General features: G+C 40.0%; 2 protein-coding genes across 2 annotated transcripts; both read left to right on the top strand.

The window, feature by feature from the left end:
- Window positions 1-331: 331 nt before the first annotated feature.
- Window positions 332-3,816, top strand: LOC131324234 (stem-specific protein TSJT1-like). Its single transcript, XM_058356121.1, has 4 exons — window positions 332-824; window positions 2,339-2,579; window positions 2,668-2,788; window positions 3,403-3,816. Exons 1-4 carry the CDS (start codon window positions 625-627, stop codon window positions 3,588-3,590), a joined length of 750 nt encoding a protein of 249 aa, XP_058212104.1. The 5' UTR covers window positions 332-624; the 3' UTR covers window positions 3,591-3,816.
- A 4,311-nt stretch (window positions 3,817-8,127) lies between these two features.
- Window positions 8,128-18,983, top strand: LOC131324233 (uncharacterized). Its single transcript, XM_058356120.1, has 11 exons — window positions 8,128-8,934; window positions 11,678-11,942; window positions 12,759-12,921; window positions 13,031-13,781; window positions 14,780-15,209; window positions 15,319-15,500; window positions 15,800-15,959; window positions 16,258-16,488; window positions 16,718-17,068; window positions 17,263-17,364; window positions 18,349-18,983. Exons 1-11 carry the CDS (start codon window positions 8,417-8,419, stop codon window positions 18,604-18,606), a joined length of 3,411 nt encoding a protein of 1,136 aa, XP_058212103.1. The 5' UTR covers window positions 8,128-8,416; the 3' UTR covers window positions 18,607-18,983.
- The last annotated feature ends 3,478 nt before the right edge of the window (window positions 18,984-22,461 follow it).

The raw sequence follows: 22,461 nt of genomic DNA, 5'->3' as shown, positions 1-22,461 counted from the left end.
TATTTTTGTAATGGCCATGTGCAATAGAAATTTATTTTATTAGCATTATAGAAAAATCAATAATATAAAACCTTAAAAAATACAAAATAAAAATGTTGGTTCCACCAAACCCTAAAGATGTTTAGTAGGAGTATATTGTTAATATCTCAAATTGATCTCTATTATTTGTATTTCCATTATTAGTAAATCAAAACGGATAATTCATATGCCCAATGCAGAAAAAATTATTCAATATCCCTGTGGCACCGTCACGTGATGTCATAGACTCTTTTTCCACCACATATTTTATGATCTCTAAGATAATGTGTGTATGGAGCCAGATAAATATGTGGTGGATAAGAATTTGAGGCACCGTCATGTTAATTACTCCTAATGAAGATAATGTTGATGGGTGTGTACAGCATCAGATCTTTACCCTCGTGCAAGAAACAAGGGCAATCTCGGGAATCAAAGTCCCTGCCTCAATAAATCTATATGCAACATCTGTCTGTATAGTGTATATATACAACACCTTGGATTGGATCCTTCTCTCTCTCTCCCCCCTTGTGTTTGTGAATTTGCAGAACCATCAATCTCTCTTTTCTTCTGATTTCCTTGTCATCAGCAAACAGACCAAACGGAAAAATGCTGGCAGTGTTGGACAAATCGGTGGCCAAGTGCCCAGAGGCTCTACAGAGTCCGCACTCGGACTCAGTCTCTGCGCTGAGAGATGGGTTTCTGACCCAACACTTCTCGTCCGTACACTCTGGTTCGGTCACTGTCGATTTGGGTTCATCGGGCCTCATAGCCTACTCCATGGACAAACAGAGCCCTCTCCTCCCAAGGTTCAATTCCCATTCTCTTGATCTGGGTTTTTTTTTTCTTTTCAGTTTTTTCCTCTTGATCTGATCTGGGTATATTCTAGAATTGATGTACAAGTATTTGCGTTATTGTTATCATGTGGATATGGGTGATTGTAGATCTTGTTGACCTCCCTGCAAAATATCCACTACGAAAACACCGTACAATTTTCGTATAAATAATGTACTATTGTTCGTAATAATCTTTTAAAATTCTTTAATTTAGTGTAAGAAATCCAAAAGATTATGTACAGAAGTTATTTATTTCTTGATCCGAAAATTGAACGTTTTTTCTGCAGTGGATTATCTTTTCGGGACTGAGTAAGTAAATTTTGTGGGAAGTCTAGTTGATACTCCCTCCGTGCCCCTCGAAATAGTCCACTACGAAAACATCGTGCAAGTTTCAGATAAATAAATAAATAAAGTATTATTGTACGTAATCTTTTAAATTTCTTTAATTTAGTGTAAGAAATTTAAAAGATTAAGTGCAGAAGTTATTTACTTTTTTATCCGAAAAGTTGCACATTTTTTATGCAGTGTGAGTACTTTTTGTGGGAAGTCTAGTTGTTGAGTTATGAGTGTTTGACTTCAAGTACCCAATAGCACTGTTTGTTCATTTCTTGATGTTTAGATGAAAAGGTTTCTCCATATTTTGAATGGTGATTTATCAATATGTTGCCTTTAGTTTGTTTCTTCCTTTCTTCTTAAGTGTTTGTGGGATCAATCGTCGGGTTGTGCCATAAGAATGATTACTGCAGCATGAGCCCTTTACTTGAGTAGTGGCACCAAAGGTGTATATAGAGCCCCAACATCCTCTTAGTCGGTGCCTAGCGGAGAACAATTATCAGATTGGATTTGTCGTAAAGTTGAGATTATTTCACTTCCTTGTCAGAGAGGGACCCTTTAAGGAGCAGGGCTTTTTCGGGGAAGAATACAATGCAGATTCGAATGTTCTGGTGGTCTTTTTTGTCATGTGTCACTGGTTACAAAAAAGACAAAGTTGCTATTTGGGTAGGGGGAAAAATCTGTGTTGGGTTCAATTGATGTCATTTTTATTAGTTAATTTCCGCTGTTTTCTGGGGGGACCTTTCAATGTTCATCACATTGAAATTATTCATCCACTATTCTCTATAGCATGGTGGAGATATTGCCATAGTAATGTATGCACTCTCTAGGAGAGTAGAAATTAATGGTCCATATTCTAAGTTCAAGTTCCAATTTCCATTTTGCACGATATAGTGATATACCATGATCCTATTGGAATTGGTTTTTTGTTTGTAGATCGGAATGGGAAAAAAGATCTGTTTTACTTTTACATGGGACTGCTAGATTGTTATAATCTTTTATGGTGAAGATTACTTGAAATTCCACCTCTCCATTGTCAAGATTTAACAAGAAAATATGTCTCCTCAAATTTATTGGATATCACAAGGTCTTGTAATAAGCATCACTTTTATGTTGCCAGCTTTGCTAACAATTTTATCAATCTCCTCTATCAGGTTGTTTGCTGTCGTCGATGACATATTCTGCTTATTCCAAGGCCACATTGAGAATGTCGCACATCTTAAGCAGCAATATGGCTTAAACAAGACAGCTAATGAAGTGATCATAGTCATAGAAGCTTATAGAACTCTAAGAGATAGAGGTCCATATCCTGCGGATCAGGTCCTGAGAGATTTTCATGGGAAGTTTGCATTTATTCTGTATGACAGCTCTTCAAAAACTACTTTTGTAGCTGCAGTAAGTTAATCTCTCAGCCACTGTTTCATTTTCTTCTGAACTTGTTGATAAAACTAGCGATTAACATTTCTTTCTTCATCTAATGCAGGATGCTGATGGGAGTGTTCCCTTCTTCTGGGGAACCGATTCTGAAGAGCATCTTGTGTTTTCAGATGATGTAGATATTGTGAAGAAGGGCTGTGGCAAATCCTTTGCACCATTCCCGAAAGGTATAGACAAATTCATATCAAATGGCCTTTGCCAAGAATTGACTTTTCTATGCGGCAGAGATTCATGGGGAGTTTCCATAGTACTATAGTAGCATTTCTAGGTTCATGTGAATCCCATTATGTTGTCATTGGATCAAGGAATTTGGAGAGATTTTTTGAGGGCATAGAAAAAGAGAAGGAAACATACCCTCAGGTTGGCAAGCAAAATCCCTTGCATTTTCTTTGCCATTGACAAATCATCCTTTTTCATCCAAACGCAGCCTAAAACAACAGGGGAATGACACAAGAATTCGCCTGTAACCTCTGTAATGAGCTTTGAACTGAAGCTCTTGGACAGTGCATATAGGTATATGTGGACATTTCCCCATGTACTTCCATTCTTTTCCTCTTTACAACCTACTCATTTCTTGAGTGATTTTGGTTTACGGCTCAGTTATTGTGTTTTTCTTTCATCTGCATCAAAGCAATTCTGATCAAAACTGGGTTGACCCTTTTTTTCATTTTTTTTGTATATTCTGTTTGTCAGCGCCAATTTCAGTGGGAGTTATGACTATGTGTTCTCTAGGTGACATTTATTTATATCGCGAGTAGATTTATTTTATTCTTTTCCTCAGGCTGTTTCTTTACAACCTCTGGTGGCTTGAGGAGTTTCGAGCACCCCCTTAATGAGTTGAAGCCAGTGCCGAGGGTTGACAGTTCAGGCCAGGTGTGCGGTGCAACTTTTAAGGTGGACGCAGAGTCTCGCAAGGAAACTGGAATGCCTAGAGTTGGGAGTGCTGCAAACTGGTCCCAAAACTACTAAAGCTCATAACCCCATTTCCTTTATGGAAGGCGGTTGTTATTACTATTACTTAGCTTTCCATGTACCTGCCCTCGTTTACCCTATTGTCTTTCATGTTTCCCTCTAGATGATCGCCGCTTTAATGGTTACAAAACTTGATGGTGCTAGGAAGTACTATGCAAACTAAGCTACCGGTGTTGCTTACTGTTTCAGTTTCTATTAAATGGAATAATCTCACTTTTGCATAGAGGCTCTCTGTACATTGGTTAACTGTTACTTTGATGCGCTGGTCTTTTTGCCTGGGGCGTAGCTTTGCCAATGGCTTCTTCCATGATATATGCACTAGAATATATATGCATGTCAGTTGGAACGGAAAGCAAAATTAAGGCTTTCCTAGTTTGTTCGGCCTCTGATCTTGTAAGTTGTAACCAAGTCGGTTGCCCTGTAGAAGATTGGCAAGGGCTTCTCAAATCTGGTAGGGTAGTTTGGTAGAATGTTGCTGACACAGTTTTAGCTGCAAGTGGAAACTTTGGCATACTGCAATGGCTTGTAATTTCCCTAGCCAGCCTCAGGTTTTTTATTGGTTTGGCAAGAGCTTGGAAAAGTGCACTTCAATAGCCTGCCGAATCCCTAACCAGAAAATAGAATTTGTTGCTGCATCACGACATGTGTCCGCTATATTGCGGTTTAAATTTCCATGCATGAAGCAGATTGACCAAGTGATTCAATGATTGGGATGTGTTACAAAAACGACTTTGCTGCATTGGAGGAACTTATTCTGTGTTTGCAGGGGTGGAGGTAGGAATTATCCTAGGATTTTAATTGTGGTTCAAAAACTTCGTGAAGCAGATTGACTGAGTGATTCAACTGGATATGTTACAAAAACGCGAATTTGCTGCCATTGGAGGAACTTATCCTTTCTTTGCTGGGGTCGTGACAGGAATTAACATGGGTTTGTAATTGTGGTTCGACTCTCCATGAAGCAGATTGACCTAGCGACTCAACAACAGTTGGTATATGGAACAAAGACGCGACCTTGCTGCCATTGGAGGAACTTATCCTTTCTCTGCCGGGGTAGGATTTTTATGTGGCGGGAGTATCCGATTTCAAAGCGAGCGACGAATAGGATGAGAATGCAACCTTCTTTTATTCCTCTAATGACTTGTTAGAACTTGTGCTAAAATGCAGGTAGAGAACTATTCTGGTCGAAACTGTTGTAGCGAAAAAATCAACGAAGGGGAGTAGAAGAAACAAAATGCTACTCCATTTATTAGTACAAGAAGAAAAACAAACTAACTTGCGAAAATGAGGGGAGAAGACGAAAGCAAACACTAGAATGTTTTTAAGTTAAAATCAAGCTATAAAATGTCACCGCTGACGAGAGTTCTTGGAGCCGCCCCTGTCCGCGGCAAAGAAAGCGATAGAGATCACAATGCTTTCACTTTCAATCTTTCTCACTCTTCGTGTCTTCCTATTTCATGTCCTGATTAAATCCGATCATTTTTGTTTATGCATTTTGCATTTCTCGATCATGACTAGTAAACACATTGTTTCAAATTCCAATTACCATTAAGCATTACATATTCTGATTGTAGTTTTTCTTTTGCATTTCTAAATTAAGAACTACTTAGGGGAAATAAATATTAACAATAAAAACTAATGGTAAGCCATGGAGGAGGCTTCCCAACAGTCTGCACCGTACAATTTGATTTATCAAAATTGACGAATAATGACCCTAAAAATATGCAAATTCTACTACACAGTCCACAAAAATGAATGCTCAAAAACCTCCTCCAAGGGAAACTTATTACTTTGTTGTGAAGCACCACCGTAGCTTTTGACACCGTATATTTGTGTGGAAGCTACCAAATTCGGTGGCTCATAAACAAATGTGTGGTGGAGCTCCACATGGTAGTGCTCAAAGAGCACTGAACAATCACTCTCTCGCAAAGGGTATTTATAATCAGCATAAAAAATAAAAATAAAAATAAAATAGGACAATGATTTTCGAACCGAGAAATGCTATCAGTAATGATCCATACAATGATCCATGTGCATTGTGTGAGTCATCATTCAACTGGGTTATCTTGCTGCTACATGTGCATTGTGTGGGCCATTATCATAGTGATCATTAGTGATAACATTTCTAATTTCGAACCCACGATTCATTATTTGCACTATTCACTCCGTTTTTAGGGTGCATATGATAACTTGCAATAAAACTATGGGTACACCCACTTAGGGATCTCACACAAAAGATTGGAGCCGCTCACTTTTTTAAAACATTTTTTAAAGTATTCTTGTAAAAAATCAGTTCCGTCGGATATCGGTAAATGCTTGATCGATGCTACGCCTTATTTGCTGACAGATAATTGGATATAGAATCGATCAAGTATTTATCAATCTCCGGTGTACCTGATTTTTTTTTTAGGACTGTTTAAAAAAATTTAAATTTCCTCTCTTTTTTAAAGGGAAATGATAATGCTAAAATTATTTCTGTTGGTGCCAAAACTCTAGTGCACAAAAGACTTGTAACATGTGCAGTGTATAAGATTTTTTATGTACTAAAATTTTAGCACTAGCAAAAAATAGTTTTAATATTATTACCGCCTTTTTAAAGAAAAATATATCTTTTCCTCTGTGTGTGTATGTGTCGCTTTTTTACTGTCAACTGTCACGCAGTGCGGCGTGCAACAACGTTAAGGGGAAATTACATTAACCCCCCTTTAACTACCACCCGGCCACACATTGCCCCCTTTAACTACAAAATTCAACACTTAACCGCCTTAAACTACCAATTGTTGAAATTGTGAGGCCTACAGTTGCAATCTGTTAAGTATTTGGACGGAACTAAAAAATTAGCCTACTTTGCCCTCATTTCCCCTTTTATATGAAAAACCTAGTAAAGCTCTCTCTCTCTCTCTCTCTTTTTGAACTGCTACTGCAGTCTCTCTCTCTCTCTCTCTCTCTCTCTCTCTCTCTCTCTCTCTCTCTCTCTCTCTCTCTCTCTCTGTGCAGTGAGCAATGGTACTGCACCCATGGGAGTACGGATTGGCCTGTGCGCCAGCTCGGCAGTTGTAGTAGGAGGCGCCGCGGCGGGAGCAAGGGATGGTGTTCAGCGAGAGCGCGTCGTAGCTGATTTACTTGTTGGTTGCTAGAATGCGCCGGCTGACTTCGGAGTCGAGTTCGAACTCCCCGTCGCCGTCGGTGATGGTCCCGCGGCATGGCGGCAGTCAGATCTAGCGGCCCCCCACCCGACCAGTTGTCGATCGATGTCCCTGCTCGCTACGACGGTGCTTGATAGCGGGGAGAATATCAGGACCGTTTGGAACTTTTCCAATTTGACCAAGAAATGGGTCTCAACTTTGCAAGGTTCAGATTCCGAGTACTTGTAAAACAAAGGGTTTGGGACGACGCTATTGAGCTTGACGGTGACTGTGAGGGTCTGATTGAGTCCATTCATGGCGACGCTGGCTACGAACGCGATGTTTGTTTCGGGGCTGTTTGCTTGGATGGTGGCGCAGTCGGTGAAGGTGGTTTTGAATTTTCTTTGTGGAAAAGAAGTGGGATTTGAGGATTATGTTTGCTTGTGCCAGGTGAAGGGGCCGATGAATTCTTTGTGGACCGGGGTGGGTTAGTCGACGAGTTCGGCGAGTTGAACTCGGCGGAGGGGTCGGGGAGGGAGCCCATTGTGGGGGATTCTTCCTCTCAGTGGTTTTCTATCATTTTTGGAAGTTTTTGATTTGTGAATTTTTTTTCTTTTATTTACCAGCTTGATTTGTGAAATTAGAGATATATATGTATGTATATATACCCAAAAGAAAAGGGGTAGTAAGGTAATTTTAGGACTTCTGTTAATGGCATCCGGTCAATTTCAACGATTGGTAGTTTAAGGGGGTTAAGTGTTGAATTTTGTAGTTAAAGGGGGCAATGTGTGGCCAGGTGGTAGTTAAAGGGGGGTTAATGTAATTTTCCCACGAGCTGGACCAAATTATCAATGCTGTATTTGGTTTGTGAAGTATTTTGAAAAGTTTTTTGAAAAATAGTAGGGGTAATAAGTGGAGAGAGATCGGATCAAAATAAAATAAAATAAGTGGAGAGAGATAGAGAGAGAAATGTTGGAAGTAAGAAGAATCTAAAGGAGTTTTTTAAAAAATTCTTTTCAAAAAGTAAAGAGAACAAGGCACAAATTATCTCTATTATAAAACAGAAGGGTATGGAGAATTTGATCCAAAGGCTGTAGTGCATTCTTTCACTTCCCGGTTAAGTGCTCATGGTTTTCACCTAAATCATACAACTGCCTTCCTCTTCCAATTGGAATGCGTAGTGCCGTAGGCACGGGTTAACACTAGTGATAACAATACGCCACAAAACGTTAACCCGAACCCTATACACGTGTCCTCGCTTTGTCTAAAATGGTCAAATCAAATCCCACCTCAACTTCCTAAATGACAAAATTACCATTTCGTACATAACTCATTCCTGGTCAACCCAAGGTTACTTCTGACCTTTCGTACCCTACAATTCCCCTCTGCAACGTGTCTTCCTCTTTCCTCCATCAATAGGGTTCCTCTCTCTCTCTCTCTCTCTAGAAATTCATCAAACGGAGCGGCCCTCTCTCTCCTCGCCCTCCCCCGCTCCTGGCAATCTCTTTCGATTCTCTCTCTCTCCAGATATACATACACAAGCGCACATGTATCGAATTAATTATACCCTTGATTCTCTTCGTTGTCTCTGTCCACTGACCTCACACTCTAACCCCCTTCAACCCTAACCCTAATCCTCAAATCCTCCCCGGAAAAATCAATTCTTTACCCTCCATCTCCGTATTTACCTCATCGCATCAAATGAAGGTCGCCAATTTGGACCAAAACCCAGTCCCAGACGAGGATCGCTCCAAACAAGTCTCCGAAAGCCCCGAAAAATCGGAACTTTCCGACCCCGACTCGACTGCCGAAGATCACGCCAATCACGGCGCCGTCCTCGATGTCTCCGGCAAAAACCTCGACTTTTCAGTTCCGAAGGGGTCAGAGGACTCGATCGAGGGGTTATACGTGTACAAGAACGTGTTCAACTTGATTCCGAAGTGGATGGGGGGTTTGGGCCGGTTGAAGACGCTGAAGTTTTTCGGGAACGAGGTGAATTTGTTTCCGGCGGAGTTTAGGAACTTGGTTGAGTTGGAGTGCTTGCAGGTGAAGGTGAGTGCTACGCCGAGCGTGGGCGGGTTGGATTGGGGCAGGTTGAGGGGTTTGAAGGAGCTTGAGCTCTGTAAGGTGCCGCCGCGGCCGTCGGCGTTTCCTTTGTTGAGTGAGATCGCTGGGCTCAAGTGTTTGACGAAGCTCTCTGTTTGTCACTTCTCTATTAGGTAAAAGTGGTATTGGTTACTTATGGTTATTGTTAAGTTATCTCTTGTGCTTCTCAATTATGTAGTAGGGTACAAATAGATGGTATTTAGATTTTTTTTAGTTATTTTTATTGTTAGTATCTCTTGTGCTTCTCAATGATGTAGGGAACGAAGTTGTAGTTTAGATGCTTTTTTGGTATTGGGTCAAACTGTTTACCTGCTCGCGGCTGTGCCGCCAGGCTTCAAACGAGCCGAACCGTAAAGTGTTCGAGCTCGGACCAGTCGAAACTAGTGTAGTTCAAGCTCGGGTTGAGACCAAATAACCGAGCTGGAGCTCAGTTCGTTTGGTGTCAAGGTGTTCAAGCTCCGTTTGTTTACTAAACAAGTCGAGCCACGACATACGAGCAGAGTTACAACTAACCCAAGCTCGGCTCATTTAGTGTCAAGGTGTTTGAGCTCAATTTGTTTAGTAAACAAGTCGAGCCGTGACAAACGAGAGAGTTACAACTAACCCGAGCTTGGCTCGTTTAGTGTCAGGGTGTTCGAGCTCAATTGTTTACTAAACAAGTCGAGCCGCAAGAAACGAGCCGAGTTTCAACTAAATCGAGTTGAGCTCAACTCGTTTACTAAGGAGCCGAGCCGAACCCATAACGTGCTGGCCTCAAGCTACTTGCAAATAGCTCAGTTCATCTGCAGCCTTATGGGTGCGGGTGCAGGTGCTGTTTAGGGAATGTAGAGGGCATGTATTCGGATTGGACCCATTAAATCTCTACTTGAAGCATTCATGGATCCAGCGAAAAGCATTATACTTTGTTTACATATTTCATCCACTTTGTGAAAACTGAAAATACCTTTTATTTCATGTAACATTGTAACTAGAGTTTAAAATTGGTGGTTTACTCATTTTGTAGCAGTTGGCAATAAGTACAATTGTAGACTTGTAGTACTAGTGTCCAACAGATAGTGTTGGACACATCTCGCACGACACAGCCTTATCCAGTTTCAATTGTGCAACTCAATGTGCTTGATTTGTTTTGAAGAGTCTATGTAACATAGTTTCTCATAATAAGCCCGAACTCCAATGTTACATTGCACTTGTTTAGTTTCATTTGGCGTAAAGAATTAGTCTGCTTTATTACTCTATTTTTCACTGAGAGTATGAAGTAGATTGGCGAGTTGGACATATGAGCTCAAAGGGTAAAAAGTAAATCTATTGCATATTTATTCAAAATTCCAAAATTCTTATAGGAGCTTATCTTACTTGTCAGTTGGTAAACCAACTTTGTAGATGTTTAGTAGTGGCGTTTGTTAGAAGAGGACTGAACTATCTAGTGGCTACTAAAAGATTAAAAGAACAAGGCAGGAATATCAACAAGCAGGGGTAGCTTTACTAGTAAATTAGGGGGTTCAAGCGAAAACCCCCGTGTTCAAAAAATGCATTAAATATTTTACTTTTTATGTATAAATTTATTTATTTTTACTGTTGTTGGCACTGGGTTGTTCGTGCATAGCCAAAAAGCTCAACAAAAGAAAATAAATTAGGTCAGATAACTTTATGAGAAAATATATACACATTTTTTTATATAGAGTTTAGTATTACAGATATTTTCTGTATGATTTTGTCACCGTTGAAATGAAGTCCTGGAGCCGCCCTGGTTAAAAGTGGCTCTAAAGAATGGAAGTTTGGAAAATAATCACTGTATAAGCTGCTTTTTGTAAGAGAGTGAAATGTAAGGACTTATATTGGAAGATTTTTCTGTGCCATTTCTTCACCTGTGATGGTGAACCTGATGTTCGTGTTAAAAAAAGTAACTCGATACATCATTGATTGGAGAGTTAGGAGTCTATGTCCATGAGAGGTTTTAAGGTGATTTGTGACGTTGTCCAAGATACACAAGTGATGGAAGGACAGAATGAACTTGAAGTTGTAGTATACTACTTGCAAGTTGTATCAGTTGCGCCCTGTTTCAATGTTGCAATGTACGGAGCCTAGGGTTTGTGGCTAAGATTTTTATGTAATAGTAATATAGAATAAAGGTCTCGGGCTTCTCGTACTTAACTCTGTAACTTTAAGTTTATTGAAAGTGAAACTATGGAAAATCTAGTATACTACTATGGAATGAGAAGTCTATATAGTTACTTTCGGTGAGACCTTGGCTTTATCATGCCCTTGAATTTAATACCTTACCAACCTAGTTATGTCCATGTTACATTGTAATGTCAATGTCATGATGTTATCCCCATGTTACACTAGTAACGTACTAATTGGAATAGAAAATCAGTAATGCGGTCTCTAGCAATTGCAGATTTTTCTGACTAATTTGGTTCTCCCAGTCGTACATGGATATCTCTTGATCGATTGTTTTTTAAGTTGGTAGTAAGATGAAGACCTCTAGATCCATTGTGCAAGAGTTTTGACTAAATATTTAGAAGTTAGTTGAAACACAGACATTGGATGATACCTGCCAGTCGATTAGTAAGGCATGTTGGGTGGTCGTTATACAACATGCATAGGTTTGACTGAAAGAGGAAACAAATATTTGAAGAGTTGTTATATATGTTATTTCATGTTTTTGAATCTTAATGCGCTTCTTCTCTATAGGTCCTTACTCTTTAGCTTTCCAGTGTTATTCCATACAAGTCCAACAAATTGAAGAGTAGTTATATATGTTATTTCATCTTTTTGAATCTTTACTATCCTATATGGGGTTGATATATTGGTCTTGGGGGAAGTTGTGATGTTCTTTCTGTTTTTTCCCTGCAGATACCTTCCTCCCGAAATTGGCTGCCTTAAAAGCTTGGAGTTTCTAGATCTTTCATTTAATAAGATAAGGAGTCTGCCAACTGAGATAACTTATTTGAGTTCATTGATATCATTGAAAGTCGGTAATAATAAGTTGGTGGAAATACCGTCTGGTTTGTCATCCTTGCAAAGATTGGAGATCTTGGACCTGTCAAACAATAGGTTGGCTTCCGTGGAATGTCTCAAACTTGGCTCAATGCATAACCTTCAGAAACTGAATCTTCAGGTAGATACTAACAACCATAACAAGGAAATATTATGCGAGGCATGCGACAGCAGTCCCTTTTTTTTTTTTGAAAGGGACAAGCAGTCCCTTTTAAAATTGCATACTGCCAGTATTCTCACAAATGGATTTTGATGGTTTAAGTTGTTGTCTTGTTTGAAAATTCGAGTTCCATACAGAGAATTCATGGTCTTTTTGAATGGCTTATATCTTGTGATCCCCTTTATTCTTGCTTTACTCAACTCACTCATTGAGTACCGATTGTTTGGGCTTAGCATCAAGAATTTTGGTAATATGATGGTACAGCCGTATCTCAGCTTTTGTCATTTAATGGTACAATTTATGCCTTTAATCCTGACTGATAGATGTCCTCCTACCTTCTGTGTTCGGCTTTATGGTACAGAATTCACATTGGAAGTTTGGTTTGTTCCTATGTTCCTTGCTAATATTGTTCTCATGTTCATGCAATTGTAAAGTGGGTAATTTCTATATTGAAGGTTCTGTTCGTAAAGTGGCATTTCTACTTCCGAAATTCCAGTATTGGTTTTGCCTTCTCCAGTCTAATTTCCCTTTCCCCCATGGCTGCTACTGAGTTGGTAGCTGCTGGGTTTTCTTATTTACCCGCACAAATCTGGTGAAGTTTCATTTACTTTACCATTTTAGTTGATGCCTGCATTTCTTGAAGCTATTTGTGTACTAAATTGCACTCCCTTCATGTTGATGAATCTGCGTTTTAGTTGTTTATTTAGCCTTACCTTCCATTCATCGTTGTCTCCATCTTTAGCCTTATCTGTTTGTTGGTGTCTTGATACTTAATAGTACAACAAGCTTCTCAGTTATTGTCAAATACCTTCATGGATAAGCTGCAATTTGGAGGGAAATGGAAAAGACACTTCCAATGATGAATTATTTAGTTCTGCTGTTGAGATGGATGTATTTGAAGATAGTGTACAGGAAATTGACGACAAGATATCTCCAAAAGGTGAGGCCTTTAAATTGCTTCTTTCTCCTTCTCTTTCTTTATTATCTTTCTTTCTTTCTGCTTTATATAGAACCAGCTTCAACTAACTGTATCTTTGGTGCTAATTTAGGCTCCCCTGCTACGTCATCGAGCCATGTAACTGGATCCTCAACAAGCAGTCGTTGTTTTGCTGCAAGAAGGTCTAGGAAGGGATGGAAGCGGCGGTACTATTTACAACAGAGAGCTCGCCAAGAACGTTTAAACAATAGTAGGAAGTGGAAAGTTGAAGATCATGTGGAGTTGTCGACAGAAAAAGCAGCTGCCAAATGCAAACCTTGCAAACATTCTGTCCTTGCACCTCAGTCTCACACAGAAAATTCATCAGCCATTCCCGGTCCTGACAGTGACAATAAAGGACAGTCTGGAAAGACTGCATGTGAATTTGCTAGTGTTAAGGATGATGACATCAGTTCAAAAAATGAGTATGAGATTGATTATTGTGACTGTGTCCTGGTTAACTCGGTTGAAATATGTAAAGAGGGTGAAAATGACCGTACAGAATGTGATGCATCTCTAGATTCTACATCTGATGGTGCTCACTTGCAGGATGAATGCTCATCTTCAGCATTATGCAACAGTACTCCAAACTCAAAAAGGCATTCCGATAGGGATCTTGATAATCCCAAACCTAGCAAATCTCGGAGACCAATAGATGATCACTCAGATCTGTCATCCAAATATAGTAGCACATCATTTTGTAGCATTGATGACCATCTACCAGATGGCTTTTATGATGCAGGACGAGATCGGCCCTTCATGCCACTAAGGAGTTATGAGCAAACTCTGCATCTTGACTCACGTGAAGTTATTCTTTTAGACAGGTAATTCTTTGTACTGTACATGCTTATTTTTTATTTAGATCTTGCCTTCGACCATTATGGGATTGGGGATGGCAGGATCTAATAAGCATGGATACAGACATCGGCAGCAACACAGCATGACACAGGCATGGCGGTTATCGAAAAATTTGGACACTGACTGGTTGCTGTAAAATATATTCAGGTTGTAGATGTATCTTATGAACATAGAAAAAGTCAGAAATAGTTCTATGAAACAAGGATAAAAAAAGCAAATGGTATTTATATTGCCGCTATGTGATATTTATCAATAACCACTCAAGTATTCATGAAATGGGTCGTCCATGTGATTTAAACTCTAGTCCAACTTCTAAGAATTGCATTTGACCTCCTAACGTGTCCTCAGCATTTTCCCAACCTCTCCTAGCGTGTCTGACTCTTAGTTGCACAAAACGGGAGTGGGAGTGGGAGGAGCAGGGGAAGATAGAAGCTTACAAGGTTGGGAGCGTGTACATATAAAATAAAAATAATTTAGCATAGAGTATTCACTTTAAAAGTAAAATCATTTTAGGAAGTAAAAATATGGGCTAAGTCCACCATAAGTCTAAGAAATGGGCTAGTGTTACAATATATGGTTTTCTTTTCAAGATATCATGACCAATTAATAAAACCAAGTGAGAAATTCCAGTTATTCTATACAAAGACATACCAAAGCTCCCATCTTCGTAGGAGCAAGCTCCCATGTCAATGGGAGTGGGCTCCCATCAAGCTCCTTTTGGGAGCGCAAAAGTGGGCTCCCAAGGTGGGAGCGACACCATTTTAGGAGCTCTCTGCTGCTAAGGTCTGACTTAAAAATTATAAGAAGAAATCAGGGCAGGTATTTAGGCATTTCTGAACGTTTCCGGAGATCTTGTCTCTAGGTTGGTGTCTGAAAAGAGAATGAGTAGGAATAGACATGTCTATGCTTGTCATGGTTGGATTCTTTAAAATCTTGGTGATTGTGTAATTGTTGCTTTCTTCAGGAGGAAAGATGAAGAGTTGGATGCCATTGCACTGAGTTCTCAGGCATTGATGTTTCATTTCAAGCAGAGCAGTGATACAACCAAAGAAAGAGAACAGTTTGCAATCGATGACTTGCAAATTGCATCGCTGCTTGCTCTTTTTGTATCTGACCACTTTGGGGGCAGTGATAAAAGTGGATTCATTGTGAAAACAAGAAAAGCTGTGTCCGGTTCGAACTATAGGAAGCCCTTTGTCTGTACCTGCCCAACTGGGAGCATTGACAGTAGTACAAAACCCTCTAAACAGAGTTCAGACAGTGTAGAAGATATTGTTTTCCTTGATCTATGTGAAAAATCTCTTCATTCTGCAAAAGCAAGGCAAAAATCCGTTGTGGTTCCTATCGGGACACTCCAGTTTGGCGTATGTAGACATAGAGCGTTGCTTATGAAGGTGATTCTTTCACTGTGCTATTTGTTTCATATATAGTTTTAGACAGGTATTCTATTACCTTGCTATTTATTTTTTTCCCCTTGATCTAACCTTATCACTTCTGCTCTAGTACCTTTGCGACAGAATGGAGCCGCATGTACCTTGTGAACTTGTTCGGGGCTATTTTGATTTCTCACCACATGCATGGAATATCATTATTGTCAAGAGGGATGATGAATGGGTTCGCATGATAGTTGATGCCTGCCATCCACATGATATAAGGGAGGAAACAGATCCCGAATATTTTTGCAGGTAGATGCTTTTACTATTTTTCAGTTTAGTTTTCTTGTTTGTCTCCTTATTAATTTGTGTACCATTTGAAAATATGTGAACGACTTGCATTCTTCTTGTGCTTGATCATGTTATGCGGGGCCGTTTCTGTTTTCTTTTTTTCTTTCTTTTCCCGAGGGAAGGGAAGAGGGGGATTTGAGAATATGAATATATTATATCTGCTGTGATCTGTCCTCCCCTTGGATAATCACATCTTCCTGCTTACTGGAGAGGTGATGTGCTTTAGCTGTAGTTTCTGATAGGGAAGTTTTCTGTTTCAGGTACATTCCTCTGAGCTGGATTAATGTTCCTAATGTGACAGATAGCATTGCTGGACCAATTTGTTCCTTTCCTTCTCTGTCTGCATGCGATGAAATAGAAAAGGCATCTTCTAGTACTCTCTTCCGGTGTGACTTTGGATCAATTGAGGCAATAGCAAAGGTGTGCGTTGCTAATTCTCACTGTATTTTGCTATTTTTCCTGCTTCTTTCTTGAGATACAATTCAGTGTTTTCAAGACAAATTCTATTCTAATTATAACTATTACTTATATGGCGTTTAGTTTGAGATAACTGTTGTATTTGCATGTGCTTATCGTCTCTATCTTTCACAGTGTTACCTGCATCTTGGTGTCGAAATGGAAGTGTACTTGTTACAGGGTGTGCCAATATTCATTCTTGATGCCATCCATTCTATATGTGGGTGTGTGGGGCATGTTTCTAACTAGTTCAATGCTGCAGGTGCGTACTCTAGAAACTGGTGGGATTTCTGCAGATGCAATTAGGAATTTCGAGTACAGTTGTTTAGGGGAGGTGAGGATTTTACGTGCTTTGAACAAGCACTCCTGCATTGTTGAAATGTATGGTCATCAGATATCTACCAAGTGGGTTCAATCGTTAGATGGAGATTCAGAGCAGCGGATATTGCAGTCTGCTATCGTGATGGAGTACATAAAAGGGGGTTCCTTAAAGGTGATTTTTCGTGATTAATTTTTAATTCTAATTTACCTTCAGTTGGTTCACCTTTAGTGTGGATATGATAATTCATTTAAGAACCACACCAGAAGCAAGGACCAAGGGAAGCTGTGATTTCTATTCTCAAATCATGTATAATCCTCAGTTGCCTTTCTTTTCCCGGCAAGATAGTTCACTTGGCTTTCGATTTCTTTTCTCCTAACAATTCCTGCCTTTTACGTTCCAGAATTATGTAGAGAAGCTGTCTAGAGCTGGTGAGAAGCACGTCCGCGTGGATCTGGCATTGCATATTGCTAGAGATGTCGCATGTGCCTTAGTAGAGCTGCATTCCAAACACATTATTCATCGCGACATAAAGAGCGAAAACATTTTGATTGATCTGGATAGGAGGAGGCCTGATGGAACGCCAGTTGTGAAGCTTTGTGATTTTGATAGAGCAGTCCCCCTTCGTTCTTCCTTGCATTCATGCTGTATTGCACATGTAGGAGTACCTCCACCAAATGTTTGTGTTGGAACACCTCGTTGGATGGCTCCTGAGGTATTTCGAGCAATGATTAAGCCTGACATGTATGGGCTGGTGAGTTTCTTCCTCTACCGCTGCATAAACACGTTACTTTTGGATTTTGTTATGTTTGTTGTTTGTTGCTGTAAGTCCTTGCGTCATGAAATGTTAAGTGAGGGTTTGGACATACAACATAATAGTCATTGTGACTCGCCAGAATGTCTTGGAATGTTTGGCACTCAAGCTTTTCTTTGTTTCTTTGGCTGCAGGAAGTGGATATTTGGTCGTTTGGGTGCTTGTTATTGGAGTTATTAACTTTGCAAGTCCCGTATTCAGGGTTGTCAGAATCACAAATTCATGATCTTTTACAGGTGCCTCTCTCTCTCTCTCTCTCTCTATCTCTCTCAAATGATTGTGACTTTCGTATGTTGGTGTTGGTTAGTGGGGTAAGGTTTGTGTTTTCTGGGATGGAAGGTGAGTGGATGCCTTCGGTGGCCCTGGTGACGGGGATGGTGATTTTGGATGGAGTTTCGGTGGTTGTCAATCAAGTGCTCTGAGTTGGGTAATGTGGTTTGGTGGTCGAGATTGGAGCTGTGATGGGGGGATGAAGGGTGATGGTGCACACTTCGATGGTGCTGGGTTTAAAAAGTGTAGAATTTTGCTCGGAAGACTCGGAACTCTGTACACCCTATCTGGTCGTGGTGGGTTTTATACGGAGTGCTGAAATTTGATGTGTTTGCGTGTGTTTTGTATTTGTAGTATTCCAGTGGGGGATGTGTTGTATATGTAGTCAATTGAGCATATAATATATGCATATAGTCGGGTTGGAATGAGGGCAGATAGGAGAAAATAGATAGCAGATTGGGCATGTTGGGCTACGACCCAAGCACACGCACAAAACATCACGAGGAATAAAATCAATCACCAACAGAAAAGAACTGGACAGCTGGTTTACAGGGTTCAGTAAGATTGCCTACGTCCATGGTCACATGGTTTTCACAACATCGGCTAGTAGGTTAGTGACACTATAATTGAGCAGCTGGTGATGGGGTGATACTGTCCGGTGATGGTGGAGCGTGTGTGAAAGAGGGAGAACAGTAAGAAAGAGAGGGAAAGAGCTTGTGTGGAAAGGAGAAAGAACTACTTTTATGGATTTTTTTGTGTTTCATATCTCTCAGGCAGGGGCGTGAGACATGAGGTTTTTTTCTTGAGCAAAAAACATGATGGGGTTGACCCCCCCCCCCCCCCCCCCCCGGGGATCTATTTGGAATTTTCTTTTATAGTATTTTGATATTCTTGAAAAACTGAACCCATATTGTTGCACTATTAGTAATAATATTCTATAATTTAAGCAGATGGGGAAACGGCCACCTTTAACAGACAAACTGGAGGAGTCTTTGGGATCACCAGATGACCCTGCAATGGCTCAATCCAGCACAGAACCTCGGATACCGGAGGTGGAATTAGAGACCACGAGATTTCTCGTTGATATATACAACAAATGCACCCAAAATAATCCAATGGATCGTCCAACGGCTAATAACCTCTACGATATGTTACTTTCTCGCACAAACTCTTTCATTGGTTCAAGAAGCTTGGAAAGAGAAGAGTAGAGTTGCCATCGAGGTAACTCGTTCCTATATTTTTGTAGCCCTAGGATGTTGAAGACTGACATCGTTAACCTTTTATTCTGGGGACCAAGTGTTTGGGTTTTCCCCGGAGTCAGTTGACGCTATTGTACCAGTCATTCCATGTATCAACTTAATTATTCTTTTTACGAGCTTTTTATCCAGGTGTCTCCATGTATCGTGTCCCAAATAAGATGTTTTGTTCGATTTCAATAGTCTAGGTATCTAAAATATTATGTAGTCATCGATGTATTTCTCATTTGATGTAAGTAGATCTGATTAAAGTGCCAGAGCATTTTGAATTTTACAGATTATTAGTTGGCTTCAATGATTGATTTCAACAGCGAGTTTGTCGATCTTTACTTGATTCTGAGTTCTTCTGTTGTTTCCTATGGTTGCCATTTCATCAATTTTCAACATGGTGGCTAATGGCTGCTAAAATTTGGCAAATATCAAATTCAGGATCATATTTGGTACTTGGTTTGGCATTTGTCAAATCCTGCAATGCCATCCAAAGAATCTCCAATACCTATTACTTTGGGACGTTTCGAGTGAATGATGCGTATTATGAAGAGGGCATTGGGATTTCGTCTCGACTGATCTCTTTGATGTATGCAGAAACCTTGTCCAATATAATATTGACAGGTTTTTTTTTAATTTTTTTTGATTATTGAAACATTGATAGGTTACCAATATGGATTTGTGATTGGGCTGAAGTTTTACATTTTTCATTGAATAAAAATGACTTCTCTGTACCACAGTTGTATGGATTGAGTGGTGTGTTTTGAGGGGCTCATTACGGTCTCACTTCGATGATTCAAATTGTTTGTTTTTTAGACCTCAGTATGTGGATTACTCTTACAAAAGTTAAATCAATCAATAGTGCATCATTCAAACACATTTGTCGTTGAACAAAAGAACGCCCTGATTTTTGGACCATCCATATTTTTTCAATACAAATAAATTTACTTCCATCAGACACTAAGTACAAAATCAATTTATTAGTTTTTTTGTGGATGATCCATATAAGAGATGACGAATATATTAAGTTCTCTATGATGAACGGTTCAGATCATCACGGTGAACCGAGAATTGCTCCGCACCACACCCCCGAATTGTTTAATAAGTGGATTGCAGGGAAGGTGATTTCTTTATTGTATTTTGGACAGAAATGTCGCATGTAAGATTAGGCATTTTGACTTTATTAAAATGGCCTTTAGCACTAGTGATGATCACTATAAGATGGTGTGATAATATCATAATAACTCTCCTCCTCCCAGCCGAAAGGAAAAGATCATGGCAATCTTTTGGCTGCTTGGGAAAAGTAAGAGGGGGAGGGAATGCCTCTTTTGACAACATTAACATATAGGCCAGTTATGATTTGACTAGATTGGTTTCCGAACCATTTCCCTCACTATATATTTCTTTCAAGCAATGCTACAAACATAGATTTTCGGACACATAAGTCTGCAAAAAATATATTCGAAGTCGTCCGACACATCCGGACTGCGCAGGATATACATTAGACGATTAGACGCTTACGCACATTGAATGACCCAACGCATTTGTGTCCGAAGTTGTATTCGGAAATTTTATACCCGAAGCATATTCTATTTGTCTTATGGGTTGCTGAATTGTTAATACATGTATATGAATTGGTCACACGACTCACACATAACTAGAAGACTATAAGCTAGGAAGAAGGGATAGCTACCCAGCAGAGACAGACTTAGTTAATGGGCTGCAGCTGCGTTCCTCCCCCACACCACACTGCCTTTTGTTGCCACCTTTCCCCCTTTCGGTTGTAGCCTAGAGAGAGAGAGAGAGAGAGAGAGAGATGAACTTGGGGTTTGTACCCTACAAGGAGCCTAAAAAATTAAAGGCTAGATTTGTAAGCTAGGGTGGTCCAACTCTCAGGGAATGCAGAGAAAGGCTCGAATAACTGTTATTAGTAGACAAACACAAGGAGACTATAGAGTGGTCCTGTCGTTTGCCTTCACCATAATTTACACTGCAAAGCCAACAATTACTCTCTCTCTCTCTGCCATAATTTACACTGCATAAACACTGCAAAGCCAACAATCTCTCTCTCTCTCTCTCTCTCTCTCTCTCTCTCTCTCTCTCTCACATTAAATGATATGTACGTATCTGCATCTTTTGGATGGAAGCCAAGGGCTGCAGCACGTAGCAGCGTTAAATCTCACTGTTCAAAAATATTTTGGACGGTCTGAATTTTAAAAGAACTCTTCCAATTTTTTTTTTTAAATCCGAACCATTGATTGTCGGGACGAACGGTGAGGTTGAGCGCTGCTTACGTGCAGCAGCCTCCAAGTCGCTTTTGGATGGGTAAAACGCATTTAGACCACATGAGTGGTAGCCTAGTGGCTCATGATTCACTCCCACATGCTTTGGGTGACTAGGAGGTCACGGGTTCGAGTCGTGCTAACGACGTTTTTTCGAACTTGGTCCTTCTACTATGGTCCTTGCGCTAGCCTTTGATGATGTAGTAGTTGCTATGGTTCTTTGGTCTCTTCCGGAACCCGCCGCGGGTGTGGAATATCTTTGGTCACACCAAGATGCTATCTCAAGTACCCCCCTCCTTCATCCTTTTAAAAACCTACTAGAAACCCTTGTCCTAGCCACACAAAAAAGAGTGGATGCATTTGGTGCACGGTAAATAAAAACCTACCAGAAAGCCTTGTCCTAGCTTTAAATAAATCGAAAATGACACAGATGGCTGGAGACAAATTCGAATACACTAGTATTTGTAATGGTCCATAATTATGTAGTGTGAGTCCCATATATATCATGTGAGTTCAGACAGTTGTGTCCTTAGTATTGCTCCAAATAAAAACCTACTAGAACAACCTAAATGTTTACTACTAAAATGGTAGTACGTAGTATTACCCTCCTTTTTTCATTGATATGGAGCGCACAACTTCTCCGCTCTAGTACACATAATGAGACTATCAACCTAGCCCAAGATACTTGAACCGAAATTACAAATAACTCATTTGCGCGTAAGCATAACATACACTGTCCCTATCGGGCCCTCTACGATCTCTTCCAAGCCTTTGCCCCTCTACCAAACAGTGACAGAGTCACGATTTTCCTCTGGGAAAAGTGGGCATGCATTATTTCCTGCCAAATGTTCATATCATGCGTGCTGAATTTTCACATGGTATATTCTCAGTAAATCACGACAAATTTTGCGGGTGCAACATCAATAATCACTTTTGTTGGGAGATAAAGAGGTGGCCGGCCCACGTAACATGTGTTTCGACCACTATTAGCCGGAGTACTACGCAACCATGTCACATTGTACTCAGATTACCCCAAAAATAGTGAAACGCATGGTTTCAGGAGTACTGTGCCTTTACAAGCACGTGTTGATTCATGGAATTCCCTTTGTACCAAAAGTATATGAAACTATGCATATGCTAAGCTATGAATCTATAGTGCAAAAGTTTCTGCTAGAATGTTGCCCTAGCTTTCCCGGAGATTTGGGTTGTGCAGTCGGATCCATTTAATGGCCTAACTGTAGGGTTGTTCCTCCATTACCAAAAAAAAAAGTTTCTGTTAGAATCGTACTTGGTGCTCTTCTTGTGGCGCAAATTAATCCCACTTTGGATATACAAATGAGTTATTCATGAACATTATAATTAGGAAAATACAGAAGGAGATATAAAACACACACAAAATAAAAATAAAAAATTAAATGTACACATTTAAACACAATAATACTAGATTTAACTCGGTGTACTTAATGCTGGATATGTTCCCTTTTGTATGTGCAATGGCGAAAAAATCACTATGTGAGACCAACACTGACACTGGGAG

The sequence above is a fragment of the Rhododendron vialii genome, chromosome 4a (assembly GCF_030253575.1).
Source record: "Rhododendron vialii isolate Sample 1 chromosome 4a, ASM3025357v1".
Classification (NCBI taxonomy): domain Eukaryota; kingdom Viridiplantae; phylum Streptophyta; class Magnoliopsida; order Ericales; family Ericaceae; genus Rhododendron; species Rhododendron vialii.
This window is presented reverse-complemented; position numbering and strand designations above follow the sequence as displayed.

Bases quoted from the DNA above. Each gene is read 5' to 3' on its own strand.
- LOC131324233 (XM_058356120.1), top strand. From the start codon at position 8,417: ATGAAGGTCGCCAATTTGGACCAAAACCCAGTCCCAGACGAGGATCGC. The intron at 13,782-14,779 runs GTAATTCTTTGT...TGCTTTCTTCAG, and splicing joins GAAGTTATTCTTTTAGACAG to GAGGAAAGATGAAGAGTTGG. The intron at 15,210-15,318 runs GTGATTCTTTCA...CTTCTGCTCTAG, and splicing joins ATAGAGCGTTGCTTATGAAG to TACCTTTGCGACAGAATGGA.
- LOC131324234 (XM_058356121.1), top strand. From the start codon at position 625: ATGCTGGCAGTGTTGGACAAATCGGTGGCCAAGTGCCCAGAGGCTCTA. The intron at 2,580-2,667 runs GTAAGTTAATCT...CATCTAATGCAG, and splicing joins AAACTACTTTTGTAGCTGCA to GATGCTGATGGGAGTGTTCC. The intron at 2,789-3,402 runs GTATAGACAAAT...TCTTTTCCTCAG, and splicing joins CTTTGCACCATTCCCGAAAG to GCTGTTTCTTTACAACCTCT.